Below are 17,881 nucleotides of genomic sequence, written 5' to 3'. Positions count from 1 at the left end.
AGAGACACCCACAGAGACCCACAGAGACACTCACAGAGACCCAGAGAGACTCACAGAGACCCACAGACACCCACAGAGACCCACAGACACAGAGACACTCACAGAGACCCACAGAGACACCCACAGAGACCCACAGAGACCCACAGAGACTCACAGAGACCCACAGAGACCCGCAGACACAGAGACACTCACAGAGACTCACAAAGACCCACAGACACAGAGACACAGAGACACTCACAGAGACTCACAGAGACCCACAGACACCCAGACCCACAGAAACCCACAGACACAGAGACACCCACAGAGACCCACAGACACCCAGACCCACAGAGACCCACAGAGACCCGCAGACACAGAGACACCCACAGAGACCCAGAGAGACTCACAGAGACCCAGAGACCCGCAGACACAGAGACCCACAGAGACCCACAGAGACCCACAGACACCCAGACCCACAGAGACCCACAGAGACCCACAGACACCCAGACCCACAGAGACCCACAGAGACCCACAGACGCCCAGACCCACAGAGACCCGCAGACACAAATACTCACAGAGACCCACAGAGACCCGCAGACACAGAGACACCCACAGAGACTCACAGAGACCCACAGAGACGTGCAGACACAGAGACACCCATAGAGACCCACAGAGACCCACAGACACCCAGACCCACAGAGACCCACAGAGACCCACAGACACCCAGACCCACAGAGACCCGCAGACACAGAGACACTCACAGAGACCCAGAGACCCACAGACACAGAGACCCACAGAGACCCACAGAGACCCACAGAGACCCGCAGACACAGAGACACTCACAGAGACTCACAGAGACCCACAGACACAGAGACACTCACAGAGACTCACAGAGACCCACAGACACCCATAAAGACCCAGAGACCCACAGACACAGAGACACCCACAGAGACCTGCAGAGACCCACAGACACCCAGACTCACAGAGACCCACAGACACAGAGACACCCACAGAGACCCACAGACACCCAGACCAACAGAGACCCACAGAGACCCGCAGACACAGAGACCCACAGAGACTCACAGAGACCCAGAGACCCGCAGACACAGAGACCCACAGAGACCCACAGAGACCCACAGACACCCAGACCCACAGAGACCCACAGACACCCAGAGACCCACAGAGACCCACAGACGCCCAGACCCACAGAGACCCGCAGACACAGAGACCCACAGAGACCCACAGAGACCCACAGACAACCAGACCCACAGAGACCCACAGAGACCCACAGACACCCAGAGACCCACAGAGACCCACAGACGCCCAGACCCACAGAGACCCGCAGACACAGAGACTCACAGAGACCCACAGAGACCCGCAGACACAGAGACACTCACAGAGACCCAGAGACCCACAGACACAGAGACCCAGAGAGACCCACAGAGACTCACAGAGACCCGCAGACACAGAGACACTCACAGAGACCCACAGAGACCCACAGAGACCCACAGAGACCTGCAGACACAGAGACACCCACAGAGACCCAGAGACCCGCAGACACACAGACACCCACAGAGACCCAGAGACCCGCAGACACAGAGACACCCACAGAGACCTGCAGAGACCCACAGACACCCAGACCCACAGAGACCCACAGACACAGAGACACCCACAGAGACCCACAGACACCCAGACCCACAGAGACCCACAGAGACCCGCAGACACAGAGACACCCACAGAGACCCACAGAGACTCACAGAGACCCAGACACCCGCAGACACAGAGACCCACAGAGACCCACAGAGACCCACAGACACCCAGACCCACAGAAACCCACAGAGACCCACAGACACCCAGACCCACAGAGACCCACAGAGACCCACAGACGCCCAGACCCACAGAGACCCGCAGACACAGAGACTCACAGAGACCCACAGAGACCCGCAGACACAGAGACACCCACAGAGACTCACAGAGACCCACAGAGACGTGCAGACACAGAGACACCCATAGAGACGCACAGAGACCCACAGACACCCAGACCCACAGAGACCCACAGAGACCCACAGACACCCAGACCCACAGAGACCCGCAGACACAGAGACACTCACAGAGACCCAGAGACCCACAGACACAGAGATCCACAGAGACCCACAGAGACCCGCAGACACAGAGACACTCACAGAGACTCACAGAGATCCACAGACACAGAGACACTCACAGAGACTCACAGAGACCCACAGACACCCACAAAGACCCAGAGACCCGCAGACACAGAGACACCTGCAGAGACCCACAGACACCCAGACCCACAGAGACCCACAGACACAGAGACACCCACAGAGACCCACAGACACCCAGACCAACAGAGACCCACAGAGACCCGCAGACACAGAGACCCACAGAGACTCACAGAGACCCAGAGACCCGCAGACATAGAGACCCACAGAGACCCACAGAGACCCACAGACACCCAGACCCACAGAGACCCACAGAGACCCACAGACACCCAGAGACCCACAGAGACCCACAGACGCCCAGACCCACAGAGACCCGCAGACACAGAGACTCACAGAGACCCACAGAGACCCGCAGACACAGAGACACCCACAGAGACCCACAGAGACCCGCAGAGACCCACAGAGACTCACAGAGAACCACACAGACGTGTAGACACAGAGACACCCATAGAGACCCACAGAGACCCACAGACACCCAGACCCACAGAGACCCACAGACACCCAGACCCACAGAGACCCGCAGACACAGAGACACTCACAGAGACCCAGAGACCCACAGACACAGAGACCCAGAGAGACCCACAGAGACTCACAGAGACCCGCAGACACAGAGACACTCACAGAGACCCACAGAGACCCACAGAGACCCACAGACACCCGCAGACACAGAGACACCCACAGAGACCCACAGAGACCCACAGACACAGAGAAACCCACAGAGACCCACAGAGACCCACAGAGACCCATAGAGACTCGCAGACACAGAGACACCCACAAAGACCCACAGAGACCCACAGAGACCCACAGAGACTCACAGAGACCCACAGAGACCCGCAGACACAGAGACACTCACAGAGACCCACAGACACAGAGACACCCACAGAGACCCACAGAGACCCACAGAGACCCACAGAGACCCACAGAGACTCACAGAGACACTCACAGAGACCCACAGAGACCCACAGAGACCCACAGACACAGAGACCCACAGAGACCCACAGAGACCCACAGAGACCCGCAGACACAGAGACCCACAGAGACCCACAGAGACCCGCAGACACAGAGACCCACAGAGACCCACAGAGACCCACAGACACAGAGACACTCACAGAGACCCACAGAGACTCACAGAGACCCACAGAGACCCGCAGACACAGAGACCCACAGAGACCCACAGACACAGAGACCCACAGACACAGAGACCCACAGCACGGTTGGCTACTTTACGGCGCGAAACAAGTTCAACGTGCACACGTACACTCGTAGACACCCACAGACACCCAGACCCACAGAGACCCACACGTACACGCACGCACGCACACGTGTGTGTGCGTGCGTGCACGTACGTGCGTGTACGTGCGTGTACGTATGTCTACATGTGTGCGTGTACGTGCGTACGTGCGTGCAAGTGCGTGTACGTGCGTGTACGTGCGTGTGTGTACGTGCATGTGTGTACGTGTGTGTACGTGTGTGTACGTGCGTGCATGTGCGTGCGTGCGTGTACATGCGTGTACGTGCATGTGTGTGCGTGCGTGCACGTGCGTGTACGTGCGTGTGCGCGCGTGTACGTGTGTGTGTGTACGTGCGTGTGTGTACGTGTGTGTACGGGTGCGAGGGGCTGGTAACCCCTCCACCTTCAATTAATTACCACTAAACCACGAGTTAAACTGAAATATGTAACTAATAAGCTTGTGCCGGAGGCCCCGGGGGGCCAGGCGTCTATGACGTCTCCTGGCCAAACCCCAATTGGCGGAGCCAGGAGATTGAATATCTACCCTCGGGGCTCCTCCAGAAACAACGAAAAGCCACTACGGGTGGCCACGTGGAATGTTCGAACGCTCACTGCGGAGGAGAGGCTGCCACTCCTCTGTCGGGAGCTGGAACGGTACCGCCTGGATCTGTGTGGCATTCAGGAGGTCCGGTGGACCGGCTCTGGCTCCTGCCACCATGAGGGGTGGACCGTCCTCTACTCGGGGCAGCAGACTGCCAAACAACAGGGTGTGGCTCTTCTTTTGAACAAAAGAATGAGGGGGCGTGGGAGCGTAGCGGTGAGGTGTGAGAAGCTGTAAGTCCCAGGCTACTTTGGGCTCGCCTTCCCATCAACCGGAGGCGAGGAATGGTGGTCGTTGTTACTTATGCCCCCACCAAAGATGAACATCCGTGGAGGGATGCAGGCAAAGCCGATGAGTCAGATGCCTTCTATGACCTCCTGTCACAGGTGCTGGCTAAAGTGGCCCCTCGGGATAGAGTTATCATGTTGGGTGACTTCCATGCCCGAGTTGGTCATGATACTGGCACCTGGTCTGGAGTGATTGGAGGGCATGGGCCAGATCAGCTCAATAACAACGGTAGGAGGCTGCTAGATGTTTGTGCAGCCCATGGGCTTGTAATTACCAACACGCTGTTCCGGCATCGGCGCATCCACACAACATCATGGATGCATGCCGGGTCCAAGCAAGAACATCTGCTGGACTACATAGTGACGGACCAGCGGATGCGAGCCCATGTCCTTGACACCAGGACCTACCGTGGAGCTGATCTGCCCTCTGACCATCGACTAGTCATCTGTAAGATGTGCCTGCCATTCTTCCACTCCGGTGGTGGGTGTATACCCAGGACCCCATTCCAACCTAAAGTGGCCTGGTCTCAGTTATCTGATGAAAGTTGCAAGCGAGAATTTCATCATCGCTTGCGGCTGGGATTGGCATCGTCCTCCACTCCTCCTGATGTCGAGGGTAAATGGGCGAGGTTTAGGACTGTGACTCATGCAGCTGCAATGGCTGCTTTGGGTACGCGGTCCAGACCTCCCCATAGACCCTGGCTGACAGAGGAGGTGTTCAGGATGGTTGAGAAAAAGCGACAGGCCCACTGTCATCGGCTACAGAATCCCACGTCAGAGAATGTGGAGGCTTACCGCAGCCTTCGCTCGGAGGTTCGGAGAGCCGTGAGGCGCTGCAAGGATGGGTGGTAGTCGCGGGTTGCTGAGGAGATTGAGTCTGCCTCAGTGGCCCGTGATCACAAATCTCTATTTAACTCCATCAAAAAAGTAATTTGCAGCGCCACACCTATTACCATCATTAGGGGAAAAAACGGTGACCCAATCTCCGACCCCCAGAAACAGGTTTGCAGGTTTTCTGAGCATTTCTGTGAGGTCCTGGGGGAGGGAAAATCCCTCAGCCAGGAAAACATCGTGGCACAAAGTGAGGATGACCCTGCTGAGGCTGCGGTGCATCAAATATTGGAAGAAGTCACCCCCTGTGAGTGGCTGGCTGAGGTGCCATCTGTTGAGGAAGTACTGAAGGCGATCCGGAGTCTGAGACCAGAAAAGGCAGCGGGCAGAGATGAGGGAGGGCGGCGTTTGTGCACAGACTGCCCTATATGACATCATAACAACAGTCTGGACCACTGGATGGGTTCCGCAGGATTGGAAGGATGCCCTGGTGGTCCCCCTTTTTAAGAAGGGGGACCGCACAGACTGTAACAACTACAGGGGCATCTCACTCCTCAGTGTGCCGGGAAAGGTCCTGGCAAGGATTATTCAACATCGCCTTGCCAGGCATGCTGAGGAGAGGCTTGCGGAGCCCCAATGCGGTTTCAGGAAAGGGCGGTCCTGCACAGATGCCATATTTTCTGTCCGTCTGCTACAGCAGAGGTGTAGGGAATTCCAACAAGACCTACATCTCTGCTTTATTGACCTGGTCAAGGCCTATGATACCATCAGTAGGCCTGGGCTCTGGGTTGTTCTTCGTGCTTTTGGAGTACCTGACCCTCTGCTCACGATCATTAAGGACCTTCATGATGGTGAGCGGGCCCGGGTAAAACTACGTGGCCGGGAGTCAGAGCCATTCCCTGTTAACCTTGGGGTGTGACAGGGATGTCCTCTGGCTCCCACATTATTTAACATCTACTTTGACCACGTAGTTCGTGAAGCCTTCAATAGCTGTACCGGGGGAATCTCCATATGGTACAGATATAATGGGAGGCTGATCGACGCCCGGGTGCGGTCAAGGGATGGCTCCCTATTGCTCAACCATGTTATGTATGCTGATGATTTGGTAATAACTGCTCATTCAGAGGAGGAGTTGGAAACGCTGCTGCTGAGACTGGAGCGTGCCACTAAGAGGTGGGGCCTTACCATCAGCCCCACCAAAACTAAGCACCTGCCTGGGTATTTTGTACCATCGGACACTCCGCCCCCAAAACTCCCAATCGGTGATGGGGCAGTTGTGGAGAGAGTGGAGAGTTTCCCATACCTGGGCAGTGTGCTTATGACTGGCTCCAGTTTAACAGCAGAGGTCTCACTCCGAATCAGTCGAGCGGCAATATCTTTTCATCGGTTGCGTAACGCTGTGTGGAAGCTACCTGGTCTGTCGCTCCGCACTAAGCTTCAGGTCTTCTCGGCCACGGTCATTCCCTCCCTTCTCTACGCTTGCGAAACGTGGACCCCCCTAATGGAACATCTTCGCCGGTTAGAAACATTTATGCTGGCCTGCCTACGATCCATCCTGGGTTTAACCAGAATGGATTGTGTGAGGAGCTCACAAATCCTTGAAAGATCTGGGCAAGGTCCCATCGGTGAGCTCCTCCGGCGGGGAAGGCTGCGATGGCTGGGTCATGTAGCCCGCATGCACAGCCACCGCATGCCGAAACAGCTTTTGTTTGGCCGGATTGAGGGGGCTACGCGGGCACGGCACGGGCTAGAGAAGAGATGGAGTGATGTGGTACAGGAGGACGTGGAGCTGAGTGGACTTGCCGATGACTGGTACCAGCGGTGTCAAGATCGGCCTCTGTGGAGGAGGCTCGTGAAGGACGCTACTGGGCAGTTGGAGGCAGTCACCCTCCAACAACAACGGAGGGCGGAGGAGCGACGCTCACAACAACGAGCGGAGCGCCGGGTGGCTAAAGCACAGCAGGTTGCCACAGTCAGTCGACCCGTGCGTGGCACCTGGGTCTGCCCCGTGACCTCCTGCCAGCGGGCGTTCGACACTTCACGTGGCCTCAGGGTGCACATAGCCTGGCACAAGCGTCGTGGTGACGTCACCGCCACTTAGTGGCGAATGGCGGTTGTTGTTGTTGTACGTGCGTGCGTGCGTGCATGTACGTGCGTGTGTGTGCGTGCGTGTGTGTACGTGCGTGCGTGTACGTGTGTGTACGTGTGTGTGCATGCGTGCATGTGCGCGTGCGTGCATGTGTGTACGTGCATGTGCGTGTACGTGTGTACGTGCGTGCGTGCGTGTGCGTGCGTGTGTGTACGTGCGTGTGCGTGCGTGTACGTGTGTACGTGCGTGTGCGTGCGTGTGCGTGCATGTGTGTACGTGCGTGTGCGTGCGTATACGTGTGTACGTGCATGCGTGTGTGTACGTGTGTGTGCGTGCGTGTACGTGTGTGTACGTGCGTACCTGCGTGTGCGTACGTGCGTGTGCGCGTGCGTGCGTTCGTTACCCAGCACGGTGAGCCTGATGGTCTCTAGCTTGATGAAAGTGCCGAACTTCACCTTGCACGTGTAGACGCCGGCGTCGCTCGCCCGCAGCCCGGCGATCTGCAGCGACGCGTCCATCCGCGTCGCGTTGCGGGCGAATCGCACGCGGGACGCGAAGTCCGGGTAGATGTGCCCCTCGCCCCCGGCGAACGTGGCAACCTGAGGGCAGGGGGGTGGGGGACGGACAAAAAGGGCTCCGCCATCGCCACCGCCGCCGCCGTGAGGCTATCCGCACGTACCTACACGGAGACAATTTCAACCGAGGAGATGGATTCTGGGCTTAGCAATCGTCGGAAGGATTTGACTAACCATTTGGGGTCTTGATTGTTCACGCTTACGGTTACCAAGAGAGATTCGTTCATGAGGCTATCCGCACGTACCTACACGGAGACAATTTCAACCGAGGAGATGGATTCTGGGCTTAGCAATCGTTGGAAGGATTTGACAAACCATTTGGGGTCTTAATTGATTGTTCACGCTTACAGTTACCAAGAGAGATTCGTTCATGAGGCTATCCGCACGTACAAACACGGAGACAATTTCAACCGAGGAGATGGATTCTGGGCTTAGCAATCATTGGAAGGATTTGATCAACCATTTGGGGTCTTAATTGCTTGTTCACCCTTACGGTTACCAAGAGAGATTCGTTCATGAGGCTATCCGCACGTACAAACACGGAGACAATTTCAACCGAGGAGATGGATTCTGGGCTTAGCAATCGTTGGAAGGATTTGATAAACCATTTGGGGTCTTAATTGATTGTTCACGCTTACGGTTACCAAGAGAGATTCGTTCATGAGGCTATCCGCATATACAAACACGGAGACAATTTCAACCGAGAAGATGGATTCTGGGCTTAGCAATCGTTGGAAGGATTTGATAAACCATTTCGGGTCTTAATTGATTGTTCACGCTTACGGTTACCAAGAGAGTTTCGTTCATGAGGCTATCCGCACGTACAAACACGGAGACAATTTCAACCGAGGAGATGGATTCTGGGCTTAGCAATCGTTGGAAGAATTTGATAAACCATTTGGGGTCTTAATTGATTGTTCACGATTACGGTTACCAAGAGAGATTCGTTCATGAGGCTATCCGCATATACAAACACGGAGACAATTTCAACCGAGGAGATGGATTCTGGGCTTAGCAATCGTTGGAAGGATTTGCTAAACCATTTCGGGTCTTGATTGATTGTTCACGCTTACGGTGACTTTCAGACCGCATCCATTATTTTCGTCTCCCCCCTCCTCTTTTCCGAACATAGATGGACTCGTCCATCTGAACAAACTTCCAAATCGCTCTCCGTGGTGCTGACGTTAAAAAAAACCCGCCATTTTTATTCAAATTGTTCTTGCTGTGGTTTTCACACCTGACGATGATTGCTTCTTGTGTTGCAGTCGAAACGTCGTGAGAATTTTATTGTTTTATATTTTTATTATTTTATTGTTTCCCTTCTACGTGGCGGTGACTTTACCGAAAGAACCAAGAATAAGACCCTAATAGTTCAGTGGGCTTTACCAGGTTTAAATTTACATTTATTTTTATACTGTTCAATTGATTTGTTTTCCTATACGTTGCACTCCTGACACGTGTTCTTGTAGCCGTTTGTTGTTGGAACGTTCTGACCCACCCCATCTGTGAACAAAGAGCTTTACAGCTCATCGGATTCCTCCTGCAGTGTATATACATATTCCGATTCTGTTTCGATTTAAAGCTTTCGTGACTGCAGGGATTCACATTCTTGGTTCTTTCGGTAAAGTCACCGCCACGTAGACTGGAAATAAAATAATGAAGTCAAGTAATAATGCAATTCTCACGACGTTTCGGCCACAACACAAGTGGCCTTCTTCAGGTGAAGAAACAGGGCTATCAAGAAGACGGAGCTTGAATGAACGCTGTTAAGCAAGGACCACGTCTTTTGAAGCTGTGTGGGCGGAATTTTGATTTAAAGCTTTCGTGACTGCAGTGATTCATATTGTTAGCTCTTTCGGTAAAGTCACGTTGAAGGGAAACAATAAAATAATAAAATATATATAAAACAATAAAAAATTATTGTTTTATATATTTTATTATTTTAATATATTTTATTATTTTATTGTTGCCCTTCAACGTGACTTTACCGAAAGAGCTAAGAATATGTGTGGGCAGAGTTGAATTAGCATGTTACCATCCCACCTCCCTCTCCGGAGGTGAGGCTGGTAACATGCTAATTCAACTTCGCCCACACAGCTTCAAAAGACGCGGTCCTTGCCTGACAGCGTTCATTCAAGTTCCGTCTTCTTGATAGCCCTGTTTCTTCACCTGAAGAAGGCCCACTTGTGTTGTGGCCGAAACGTCGTGAGAATCGCATTATTATTATTTTATTTCATTATTTTATTTCCAGTCTATGTGGCGGTGACTTTACCGAAAGAACCAAGAAGGTGAATTCTGATTCTGTACGAGCCTGTGAGGGCGGCTTCTGTGTAGGAGCCTGTGGGGGCGGCTTCTGTGTAGGAGCCTGTGGGGGCGGCTTCTGTGTAGGAGCCTGTGGGGGCGGCTTCTGTGTAGGAGCCTGCTGGTGCCTGTGTAGGAGCCTGTGGGGGCGGCTTCTGTGTAGGATCCTACGGGCGCCTGTGTAGGAGCCTGCTGGTGTCTGTGTAGGAGCCTGCTGGTGCCTGTGTAGGAGCCTGCTGGTGTGTGTGTAGGAGCCTGCTGGTGTCTGTGTAGGAGCCTGCTGGTGTCTGTGTAGGATCCTGCTGGTGTGTGTGTAGGAGCCTGTTGGTGCCTGTGTAGGAGCCTGCTGGTGTCTGTGTAGGAGCCTGCTGGTGTGTGTGTAGGAGCCTGCTGGTGCCTGTGTAGGAGCCTGCTGGTGTGTGTGTAGGAGCCTGCTGGTGCCTGTGTAGGAGCCTGCTGGTGCCTGTGTAGGAGCCTGTTGGTGCCTGTGTAGGAGCCTGCTGGTGTCTGTGTAGGAGCCTGCTGGTGTGTGTGTGTAGGAGCCTGCTGGTGCCTGTGTAGGAGCCTGCTGGTGCCTGTGTAGGAGCCTGTTGGTGCCTGTGTAGGAGCCTGTTGGTGTCTGTGTAGGAGCCTGCTGGTGCGTGTGTAGGAACCTGTTGGTGCCTGTGTAGGAGCCTGCTGGTGTCTGTGTAGGAGCCTGCTGGTGTCTGTGTAGGAGCCTGCTGGTGTCTGTGTAGGAGCCTACTGGTGTCTGTGTAGGAGCCTGCTGGTGCCTGTGTAGGAGCCTGCTGGTGCCTGTGTAGGAGCCTGCTGGTGCCTGTGTAGGAGCCTGCGGACTTCTACATAGGAGCTACGGGCGTCTCTGAGTAGGAGCCCAAGGGAGTCTCTGAGTAGGAGCTACAGGCGTCTCTGCGTGTCCGATGGGCGTCTCTGAGTAGGAGCTACGGGCGTCTCTGAGTAGGAGCTACGGGCGTCTCTGAATAGGAGCCCAAGGGAGTCTCTGCGTAGGAGCTACGGGCGTCTCTGAGTAGGAGCTACAGGCGTCTTTGAGTAGGAGCTACAGGCATCTCTGAGTACGAGCTACAGGCGTCTCTGAGTAGGAGCTAAGGGCGTCTCTGAGTAGGAGCTACGGGCGTCTCTGAGTAGGAGCTACGGGCGTCTCTGAGTAGGAGCTACAGGCGTCTCTGAGTAGGAGCTACAGGCGTCTCTGAGTAGGAGCTATGGGCGTCTCTGTGTAGGAGCTACAGGCGTCTCTGAGTAGGAGCTACGGGCGTCTCTGAGTAGGAGCTACGGGCGTCTCTGAGTAGGAGCTACGGGCGTCTCTGAGCAGGAGCTACAGGCGTCTCTGAGTAGGAGCTACGGGCGTCTCTGAGTAGGAGCTACAGGCGTCTCTGAGTAGGAGCTACGGGCGTCTCTGAGTAGGAGCTACGGGCGTCTCTGAGTAGAAGCTACAGGCATCTCTGAGTAGCGATGTGCGTCTCTGTATCCCTCTCTCTTTCTCACGTAGATGTTCGTAGTGGGCATCTGCAGGAACCACTCCACGTCCAGGACCTCGGTGTCCGTGGGGTTGCCCGTCCAGGTGCAGCCCAGCACCACCGTCTCCCCCTGCACTTTCTCCATCCACGAGACGGCTGCAAAGAGGGGGGAAAGGGGGTGGTGGTGGTGACACGGTTGTGAAGTAATATCTTCAAGTAGACTCACACAGAGACCCGTAGACTCACACAGAGACCTGTAGACTCATACGGAGACCCATAGACTCACAGAGACCCATAGACTTTACACAGATACCCGTAGACTCACACATATACCCATAGACTCACACAGAGACCCATAGACTCACACAAATACCCGTAGACTCACACAGACACCCGTAGACTCACACAGACACCCGTAGACTTACACAGAGACCTGTAGACTCACACGGAGACCCATAGACTCACAGAGACCCATAGACTTTACACAGATACCCGTAGACTCACACATATACCCATAGACTCACACAGACACCCGTAGACTCACACAGATACCCGTAGACTCACACAGAGACCCGTAGACTCACACAGAGACCCGTAGACTCACACATAGACCCATAGACTCACACAGAGACCCGTAGACTCACACAGAGACCCGTAGACTCACACAGAGACCCGTAGACTCACACAGAGACCCGTAGACTCACACAGATACCCGTAGACTCACACAGAGACCCGTAGACTCACACAGAGACCCGTAGACTCACACAGATGCCCGTAGACTCACACAGAGACCCATAGACTCACACGGAGACCCAAAGACTCACAGAGAGCCATAGACTTTACACAGATACCCGTAGATTCATACAGAGAACCGTAGACTCACACAGAGACCCGTAGACTCAAACAGAGACACGTAGACTCACACAGATACCCGTAGACTCACACAGATGCCCGTAGACTCCCACAGAGACCCATAGACTCACACAGAGACCCGTAGACTCACACAGATACCCGCAGACTCACACAGAGACCCATACCCAGAGAATTACACGGGGACCGATAAGATTTTATCGTGGCCTCTTGCGTTTTCACCCGCTTGAAACAAAATCAGCTAAGGTGACCCACTCCTGGGCGGAGGGGTACGTCTATATGCACGCTGAACTTCTTTCGCACAACCGTAACGTAGCCAACCGTGCGAATCGGAAGTGCGGGGGAAGGACAAAAAAACTAAACGTTAAAAGCAGATTGTTGTTGTGGTGGTGGTGGCTAGACTCTCGTTGCGAAAGCTCCCTCCTCGCGGTGGCCATGAACAACACAGAGCTGCCTCTGAGCTGCCTGCTTCTTCAAGTGACTCTCTGTGGTTCACTGGGAACGGAACCCGCGGAAGTGGACATCACAGAGCTGCCTCTGAGCTGCCTGCTTCTTCAAGTGACTCTCTGTGGTTCACTGGGAACGGAACCCGCGGAAGTGGACATCACACATTGAAGTATCACCTATGAAGTGTCACCTATGAAGTGTCACCTATGAAGTGTCACCTATGAAGTGTCACCTATGAAGCGTCACCTATGAAGTGTCACCTATGAGTATCACCTATGAAGCGTCACCTATGAAGTGTCACCTATGAAGTGTCACCTATGAAATGTCACCTATGAAGCGTCACCTATGAAGTGTCACCTATGAGTGTCACCTATGAAGTGTCACCTATGAAGTGTCACCTATGAAGTGTCACCTATGAAGTGTCACCTATGAGTATCACCTATGAAGCGTCACCTATGAGTGTCACCTATGAAGTGTCACCTATCAAGTGTCACCTATGAAGTATCACCTATGAAGTGTCACCTATGAAGTGTCACCTATGAAGTATCACCTATGAAGTATCACCTATGAAGTGTCACCTATGAAGTGTCACCTATGAAGTATCACCTATGAAGTATCACCTATGAAGTGTCACCTATGAAGTGTCACCTATGAAGTATCACCTATGAAGTATCACCTATGAAGTGTCAACTATGAAGTATCACCTATGAAGTATCACCTATGAAGTATCACCTATGAAGTGTCACCTATGAAGTATCACCTATGAAGTGTCACCTATGAAGTATCACCTATGAAGTGTCACCTATGAAGTATCACCTATGAAGTGTCACCTATGAAGTATCACCTATGAAGTATCACCTGTGGTATCACCTGTGGTATCACCTATGAAGTGTCACCTATGAAGTGTCACCTATGAAGTGTCACCTATGAAGCGTCACCTATGAGTGTCACCTATGAAGTGTCACCTATGAAGTGTCACCTATGAAGTATCACCTATGAAGTATCACCTATGAAGTGTCACCTATGAAGTGTCACCTATGAAGTATCACCTATGAAGTATCAACTATGAAGTGTCACCTATGAAGTGTCACCTATGAAGTATAACCTATGAAGTGTCACCTATGAAGTGTCACCTATAAAGTGTCACCTATGACATGTCACCTATGAAGTGTCACCTATGAGTATCACCTATGAAGTGTCACCTATGAAGTATAACCTATGAAGTGTCACCTATGAAGTGTCAGCTATGAAGTATAACCTATGAAGTGTCACCTATGAGGTGTCACCTATGAAGTGTCACCTATGACGTGTCACCTATGACGTGTCACCTATGAGTATCACCTATGAAGTGTCACCTATGAAGTATAACCTATGAAGTGTCACCTATGAAGTGTCACCTATGAAGTGTCACCTATGAAGTGTCACCTATGAAGTGTCACCTATGACGTGTCACCTATGACGTGTCACCTATGAGTATCACCTATGAAGTGTCACCTATGAAGTGTCACCTATGAAGTGTCACCTATGAAGTATCACCTATGATGTATCACCTATGAAGTGTCACCTATGAAGTATCACCTATGAAGTATCACCTATGAAGTGTCACCTATGAAGTATCACCTATGAAGTATCACCTATGAAGTGTCACCTATGAAGTGTCACCTATGACGTGTCACCTATGAAGTGTCACCTATGAGTATCACCTATGAAGTGTCACCTATGAAGTATAACCTATGAAGTGTCACCTATGAAGTGTCACCTATGAAGTATAACCTATGAAGTGTCACCTATGAAGTGTCACCTATGAAGTGTCACCTATGACGTGTCACCTATGACGTGTCACCTATGAGTATCACCTATGAAGTGTCACCTATGAAGTATAACCTATGAAGTGTCACCTATGAAGTGTCACCTATGAAGTGTCACCTATGAAGTGTCACCTATGACGTGTCACCTATGAGTATCACCTATGAAGTGTCACCTATGAAGTGTCACCTATGAAGTGTCACCTATGAAGTGTCACCTATGAAGTATCACCTATGATGTATCACCTATGAATTGTCACCTATGAAGTGTCACCTATGAAGTATCACCTATGAAGTATCACCTATGAAGTGTCACCTATGAAGTATCACCTATGAAGTATCACCTATGAAGTGTCACCTATGAAGTGTCACCTATGAAGTATCACCTATGAAGTATCACCTATGAAGTGTCAACTATGAAGTGTCACCTATGAAGTATCACCTATGAAGTATCACCTATGAAGTATCACCTATGAAGTGTCACCTATGAAGTATCACCTATGAAGTGTCACCTATGAAGTATCACCTATGAAGTGTCACCTATGAAGTATCACCTATGAAGTGTCACCTATGAAGTATCACCTATGAAGTATCACCTGTGGTATCACCTATGAAGTGTCACCTATGAAGTGTCACCTATGAAGTGTCACCTATGAAGTGTCACCTATGAAGTGTCACCTATGAAGCGTCACCTATGAGTGTCACCTATGAAGTGTCACCTATGAAGTGTCACCTATAAAGTGTCACCTATGACGTGTCACCTATGAAGTGTCACCTATGAGTATCACCTATGAAGTGTCACCTATGAAGTATAACCTATGAAGTGTCACCTATGAAGTGTCACCTATGAAGTGTCACCTATGAAGTGTCACCTATGAAGTGTCACCTATGACGTGTCACCTATGAGTATCACCTATGAAGTGTCACCTATGAAGTGTCACCTATGAAGTGTCACCTATGAAGTGTCACCTATGAAGTATCACCTATGAAGTGTCACCTATGAAGTATCACCTATGAAGTATCACCTATGAAGTGTCACCTATGAAGTGTCACCTATGACGTGTCACCTATGAAGTGTCACCTATGAGTATCACCTATGAAGTGTCACCTATGAAGTATAACCTATGAAGTGTCACCTATGAAGTGTCACCTATGAAGTATAACCTATGAAGTGTCACCTATGAAGTGTCACCTATGAAGTGTCACCTATGACGTGTCACCTATGACGTGTCACCTATGAAGTGTCACCTATGAAGTGTCACCTATGAAGTGTCACCTATGAAGTGTCACCTATGACGTGTCACCTATGATGTGTCACCTATGAGTATCACCTATGAAGTGTCACCTATGAAGTGTCACCTATGAAGTGTCACCTATGAAGTATCACCTATGATGTATCACCTATGAAGTGTCACCTATGAAGTGTCACCTATGAAGTATCACCTATGAAGTGTCACCTATGAAGTGTCACCTATGAAGTATCACCTATGAAGTATCACCTATGAAGTGTCACCTATGAAGTGTCACCTATGAAGTATCACCTATGAAGTATCACCTATGAAGTGGCAACTATGAAGTATCACCTATGAAGTATCACCTATGAAGTATCACCTATGAAGTGTCACCTATGAAGTATCACCTATGAAGTGTCACCTATGAAGTATCACCTATGAAGTGTCACCTATGAAGTATCACCTATGAAGTGTCACCTATGAAGTATCACCTATGAAGTATCACCTGTGGTATCACCTATGAAGTGTCACCTATGAAGTGTCACCTATGAAGTGTCACCTATGAAGCGTCACCTATGAAGTGTCACCTATGAAGTGTCACCTATAAAGTGTCACCTATGACGTGTCACCTATGAAGTGTCACCTATGAGTATCACCTATGAAGTGTCACCTATGAAGTATAACCTATGAAGTGTCACCTATGAAGTGTCACCTATGAAGTATAACCTATGAAGTGTCACCTATGAAGAGTCACCTATGACGTGTCACCTATGACGTGTCACCTATGAAGTGTCACCTATGAAGTGTCACCTATGAAGTGTCACCTATGATGAAGGTCTGACACGCGAGGGAGACTGTGTCCAGGAAAGACAAAGCTCCCCCGTGTAGCCTTCAACAGGCTGTAGGGGCAAGTGCTGCTAGCGAGTCAGCAGCAGCAGCAGCTGCTACAACATGTGACACAGCACCACGCCCGGCCGCCTTTGTCTCCCTCCCACCCCCCCCCAGTGGCGACGTTCAACCCAGTCGCTAACCACTGCGCCACCGCTCCCCGTTACCGCACCAGCCTCGTGTGCCAGGCTAGGTTCACTTTGAGACATCGAACACCCCCTCACAGATCCGCACCGCCCGCACCGCCCCCGCCCACCACCGTTATCAACGCCGCTCGTGCCAGGCTAGGTGCACTTGGGAAAACAGAACAAACTTACCCAAACAAACACACACACAAAGCCTCGCCAATAAGACGGCACGACCAGCGAGACAGCCGCCGACTCACCGCTCATAGCGATCGCAGTCACTTGCAGCAGCAGCAGCGGCAGCAGCAGCGGCAGCAGCAGCGCAGAGCGAGACACCGCCATAGCCGCCATCTTGTCTTCTCCTCGGCTCTCTCGCGCCCTGACGTCACGCATCACGTGGGCGAGGGGCGGAGCTCCGGTGGATTCACCCCCCCCCACACGCAACCCCCACCCACGAAACTACCCCCACCCACGCCCACGCCCCTCACCCCATTCACCCAACCCACTCTCTCTCCCACCCCTACGCTCTCAACACGTCACGTGGGTGAGGGGCGGAGCTCCGGTGGATTCACCCCCCACCCCCTCCTCACGCAACCCCCACCCACGAAACTACCCCCACCCACCCACCCACGGCCACGCCCCTCACCCCATTCACCCAACCCCCTCTCTCTCTCCCCCACTCCGCTCTCAACACGTCACGTGGGCGAGGGGTGGAGCTCCGGTAGACTCCCCCGCCCCAACCACGCCCCTCTTTACAAGGACCCTCCCCCTTCCCTAAGACCTCGGCAAGGTTAAAGGTCAAAAGCAACGAGCCGACTTTTGCCCGATCTTTGACCCTTACCGTCATTCACCATCATCACCGTCATCATTACCATCATCACCATCATCGTCATCATCATCACCAT

General features: G+C 52.2%; 1 protein-coding gene across 2 annotated transcripts in view; it reads right to left on the bottom strand.

Moving 5' to 3' along the window:
• LOC142911164 (coxsackievirus and adenovirus receptor homolog) overlaps positions 1-17,347 on the bottom strand; it is a 75,734-nt gene extending 58,387 nt beyond the window's left edge. For both annotated transcript variants that reach the window (XM_076060271.1, XM_076060272.1), the window contains exons 1-3: positions 17,237-17,347; positions 11,638-11,765; positions 7,662-7,857 (exon numbers count right to left, since the gene is read on the bottom strand). In XM_076060271.1, coding sequence (XP_075916386.1) covers positions 7,662-7,857; positions 11,638-11,765; positions 17,237-17,327 — 415 coding nt within the window. In that variant the 5' untranslated portion in view covers positions 17,328-17,347. The remainder of the gene's footprint in view (positions 1-7,661; positions 7,858-11,637; positions 11,766-17,236) is intronic.
• Between the last annotated feature and the right edge of the window lie 534 nt (positions 17,348-17,881).

The sequence above is a fragment of the Petromyzon marinus genome, unplaced genomic scaffold (assembly GCF_048934315.1).
Source record: "Petromyzon marinus isolate PM22_M1 ecotype Great Lakes invasive population unplaced genomic scaffold, UKy_Petmar_22M1.pri1.0 PM_G_Scaffold_17, whole genome shotgun sequence".
NCBI lineage: Eukaryota > Metazoa > Chordata > Hyperoartia > Petromyzontiformes > Petromyzontidae > Petromyzon > Petromyzon marinus.
The sequence above is the reverse complement of the archived record's forward strand: the minus strand, read 5'-3'. Positions and strand labels throughout refer to the sequence as shown.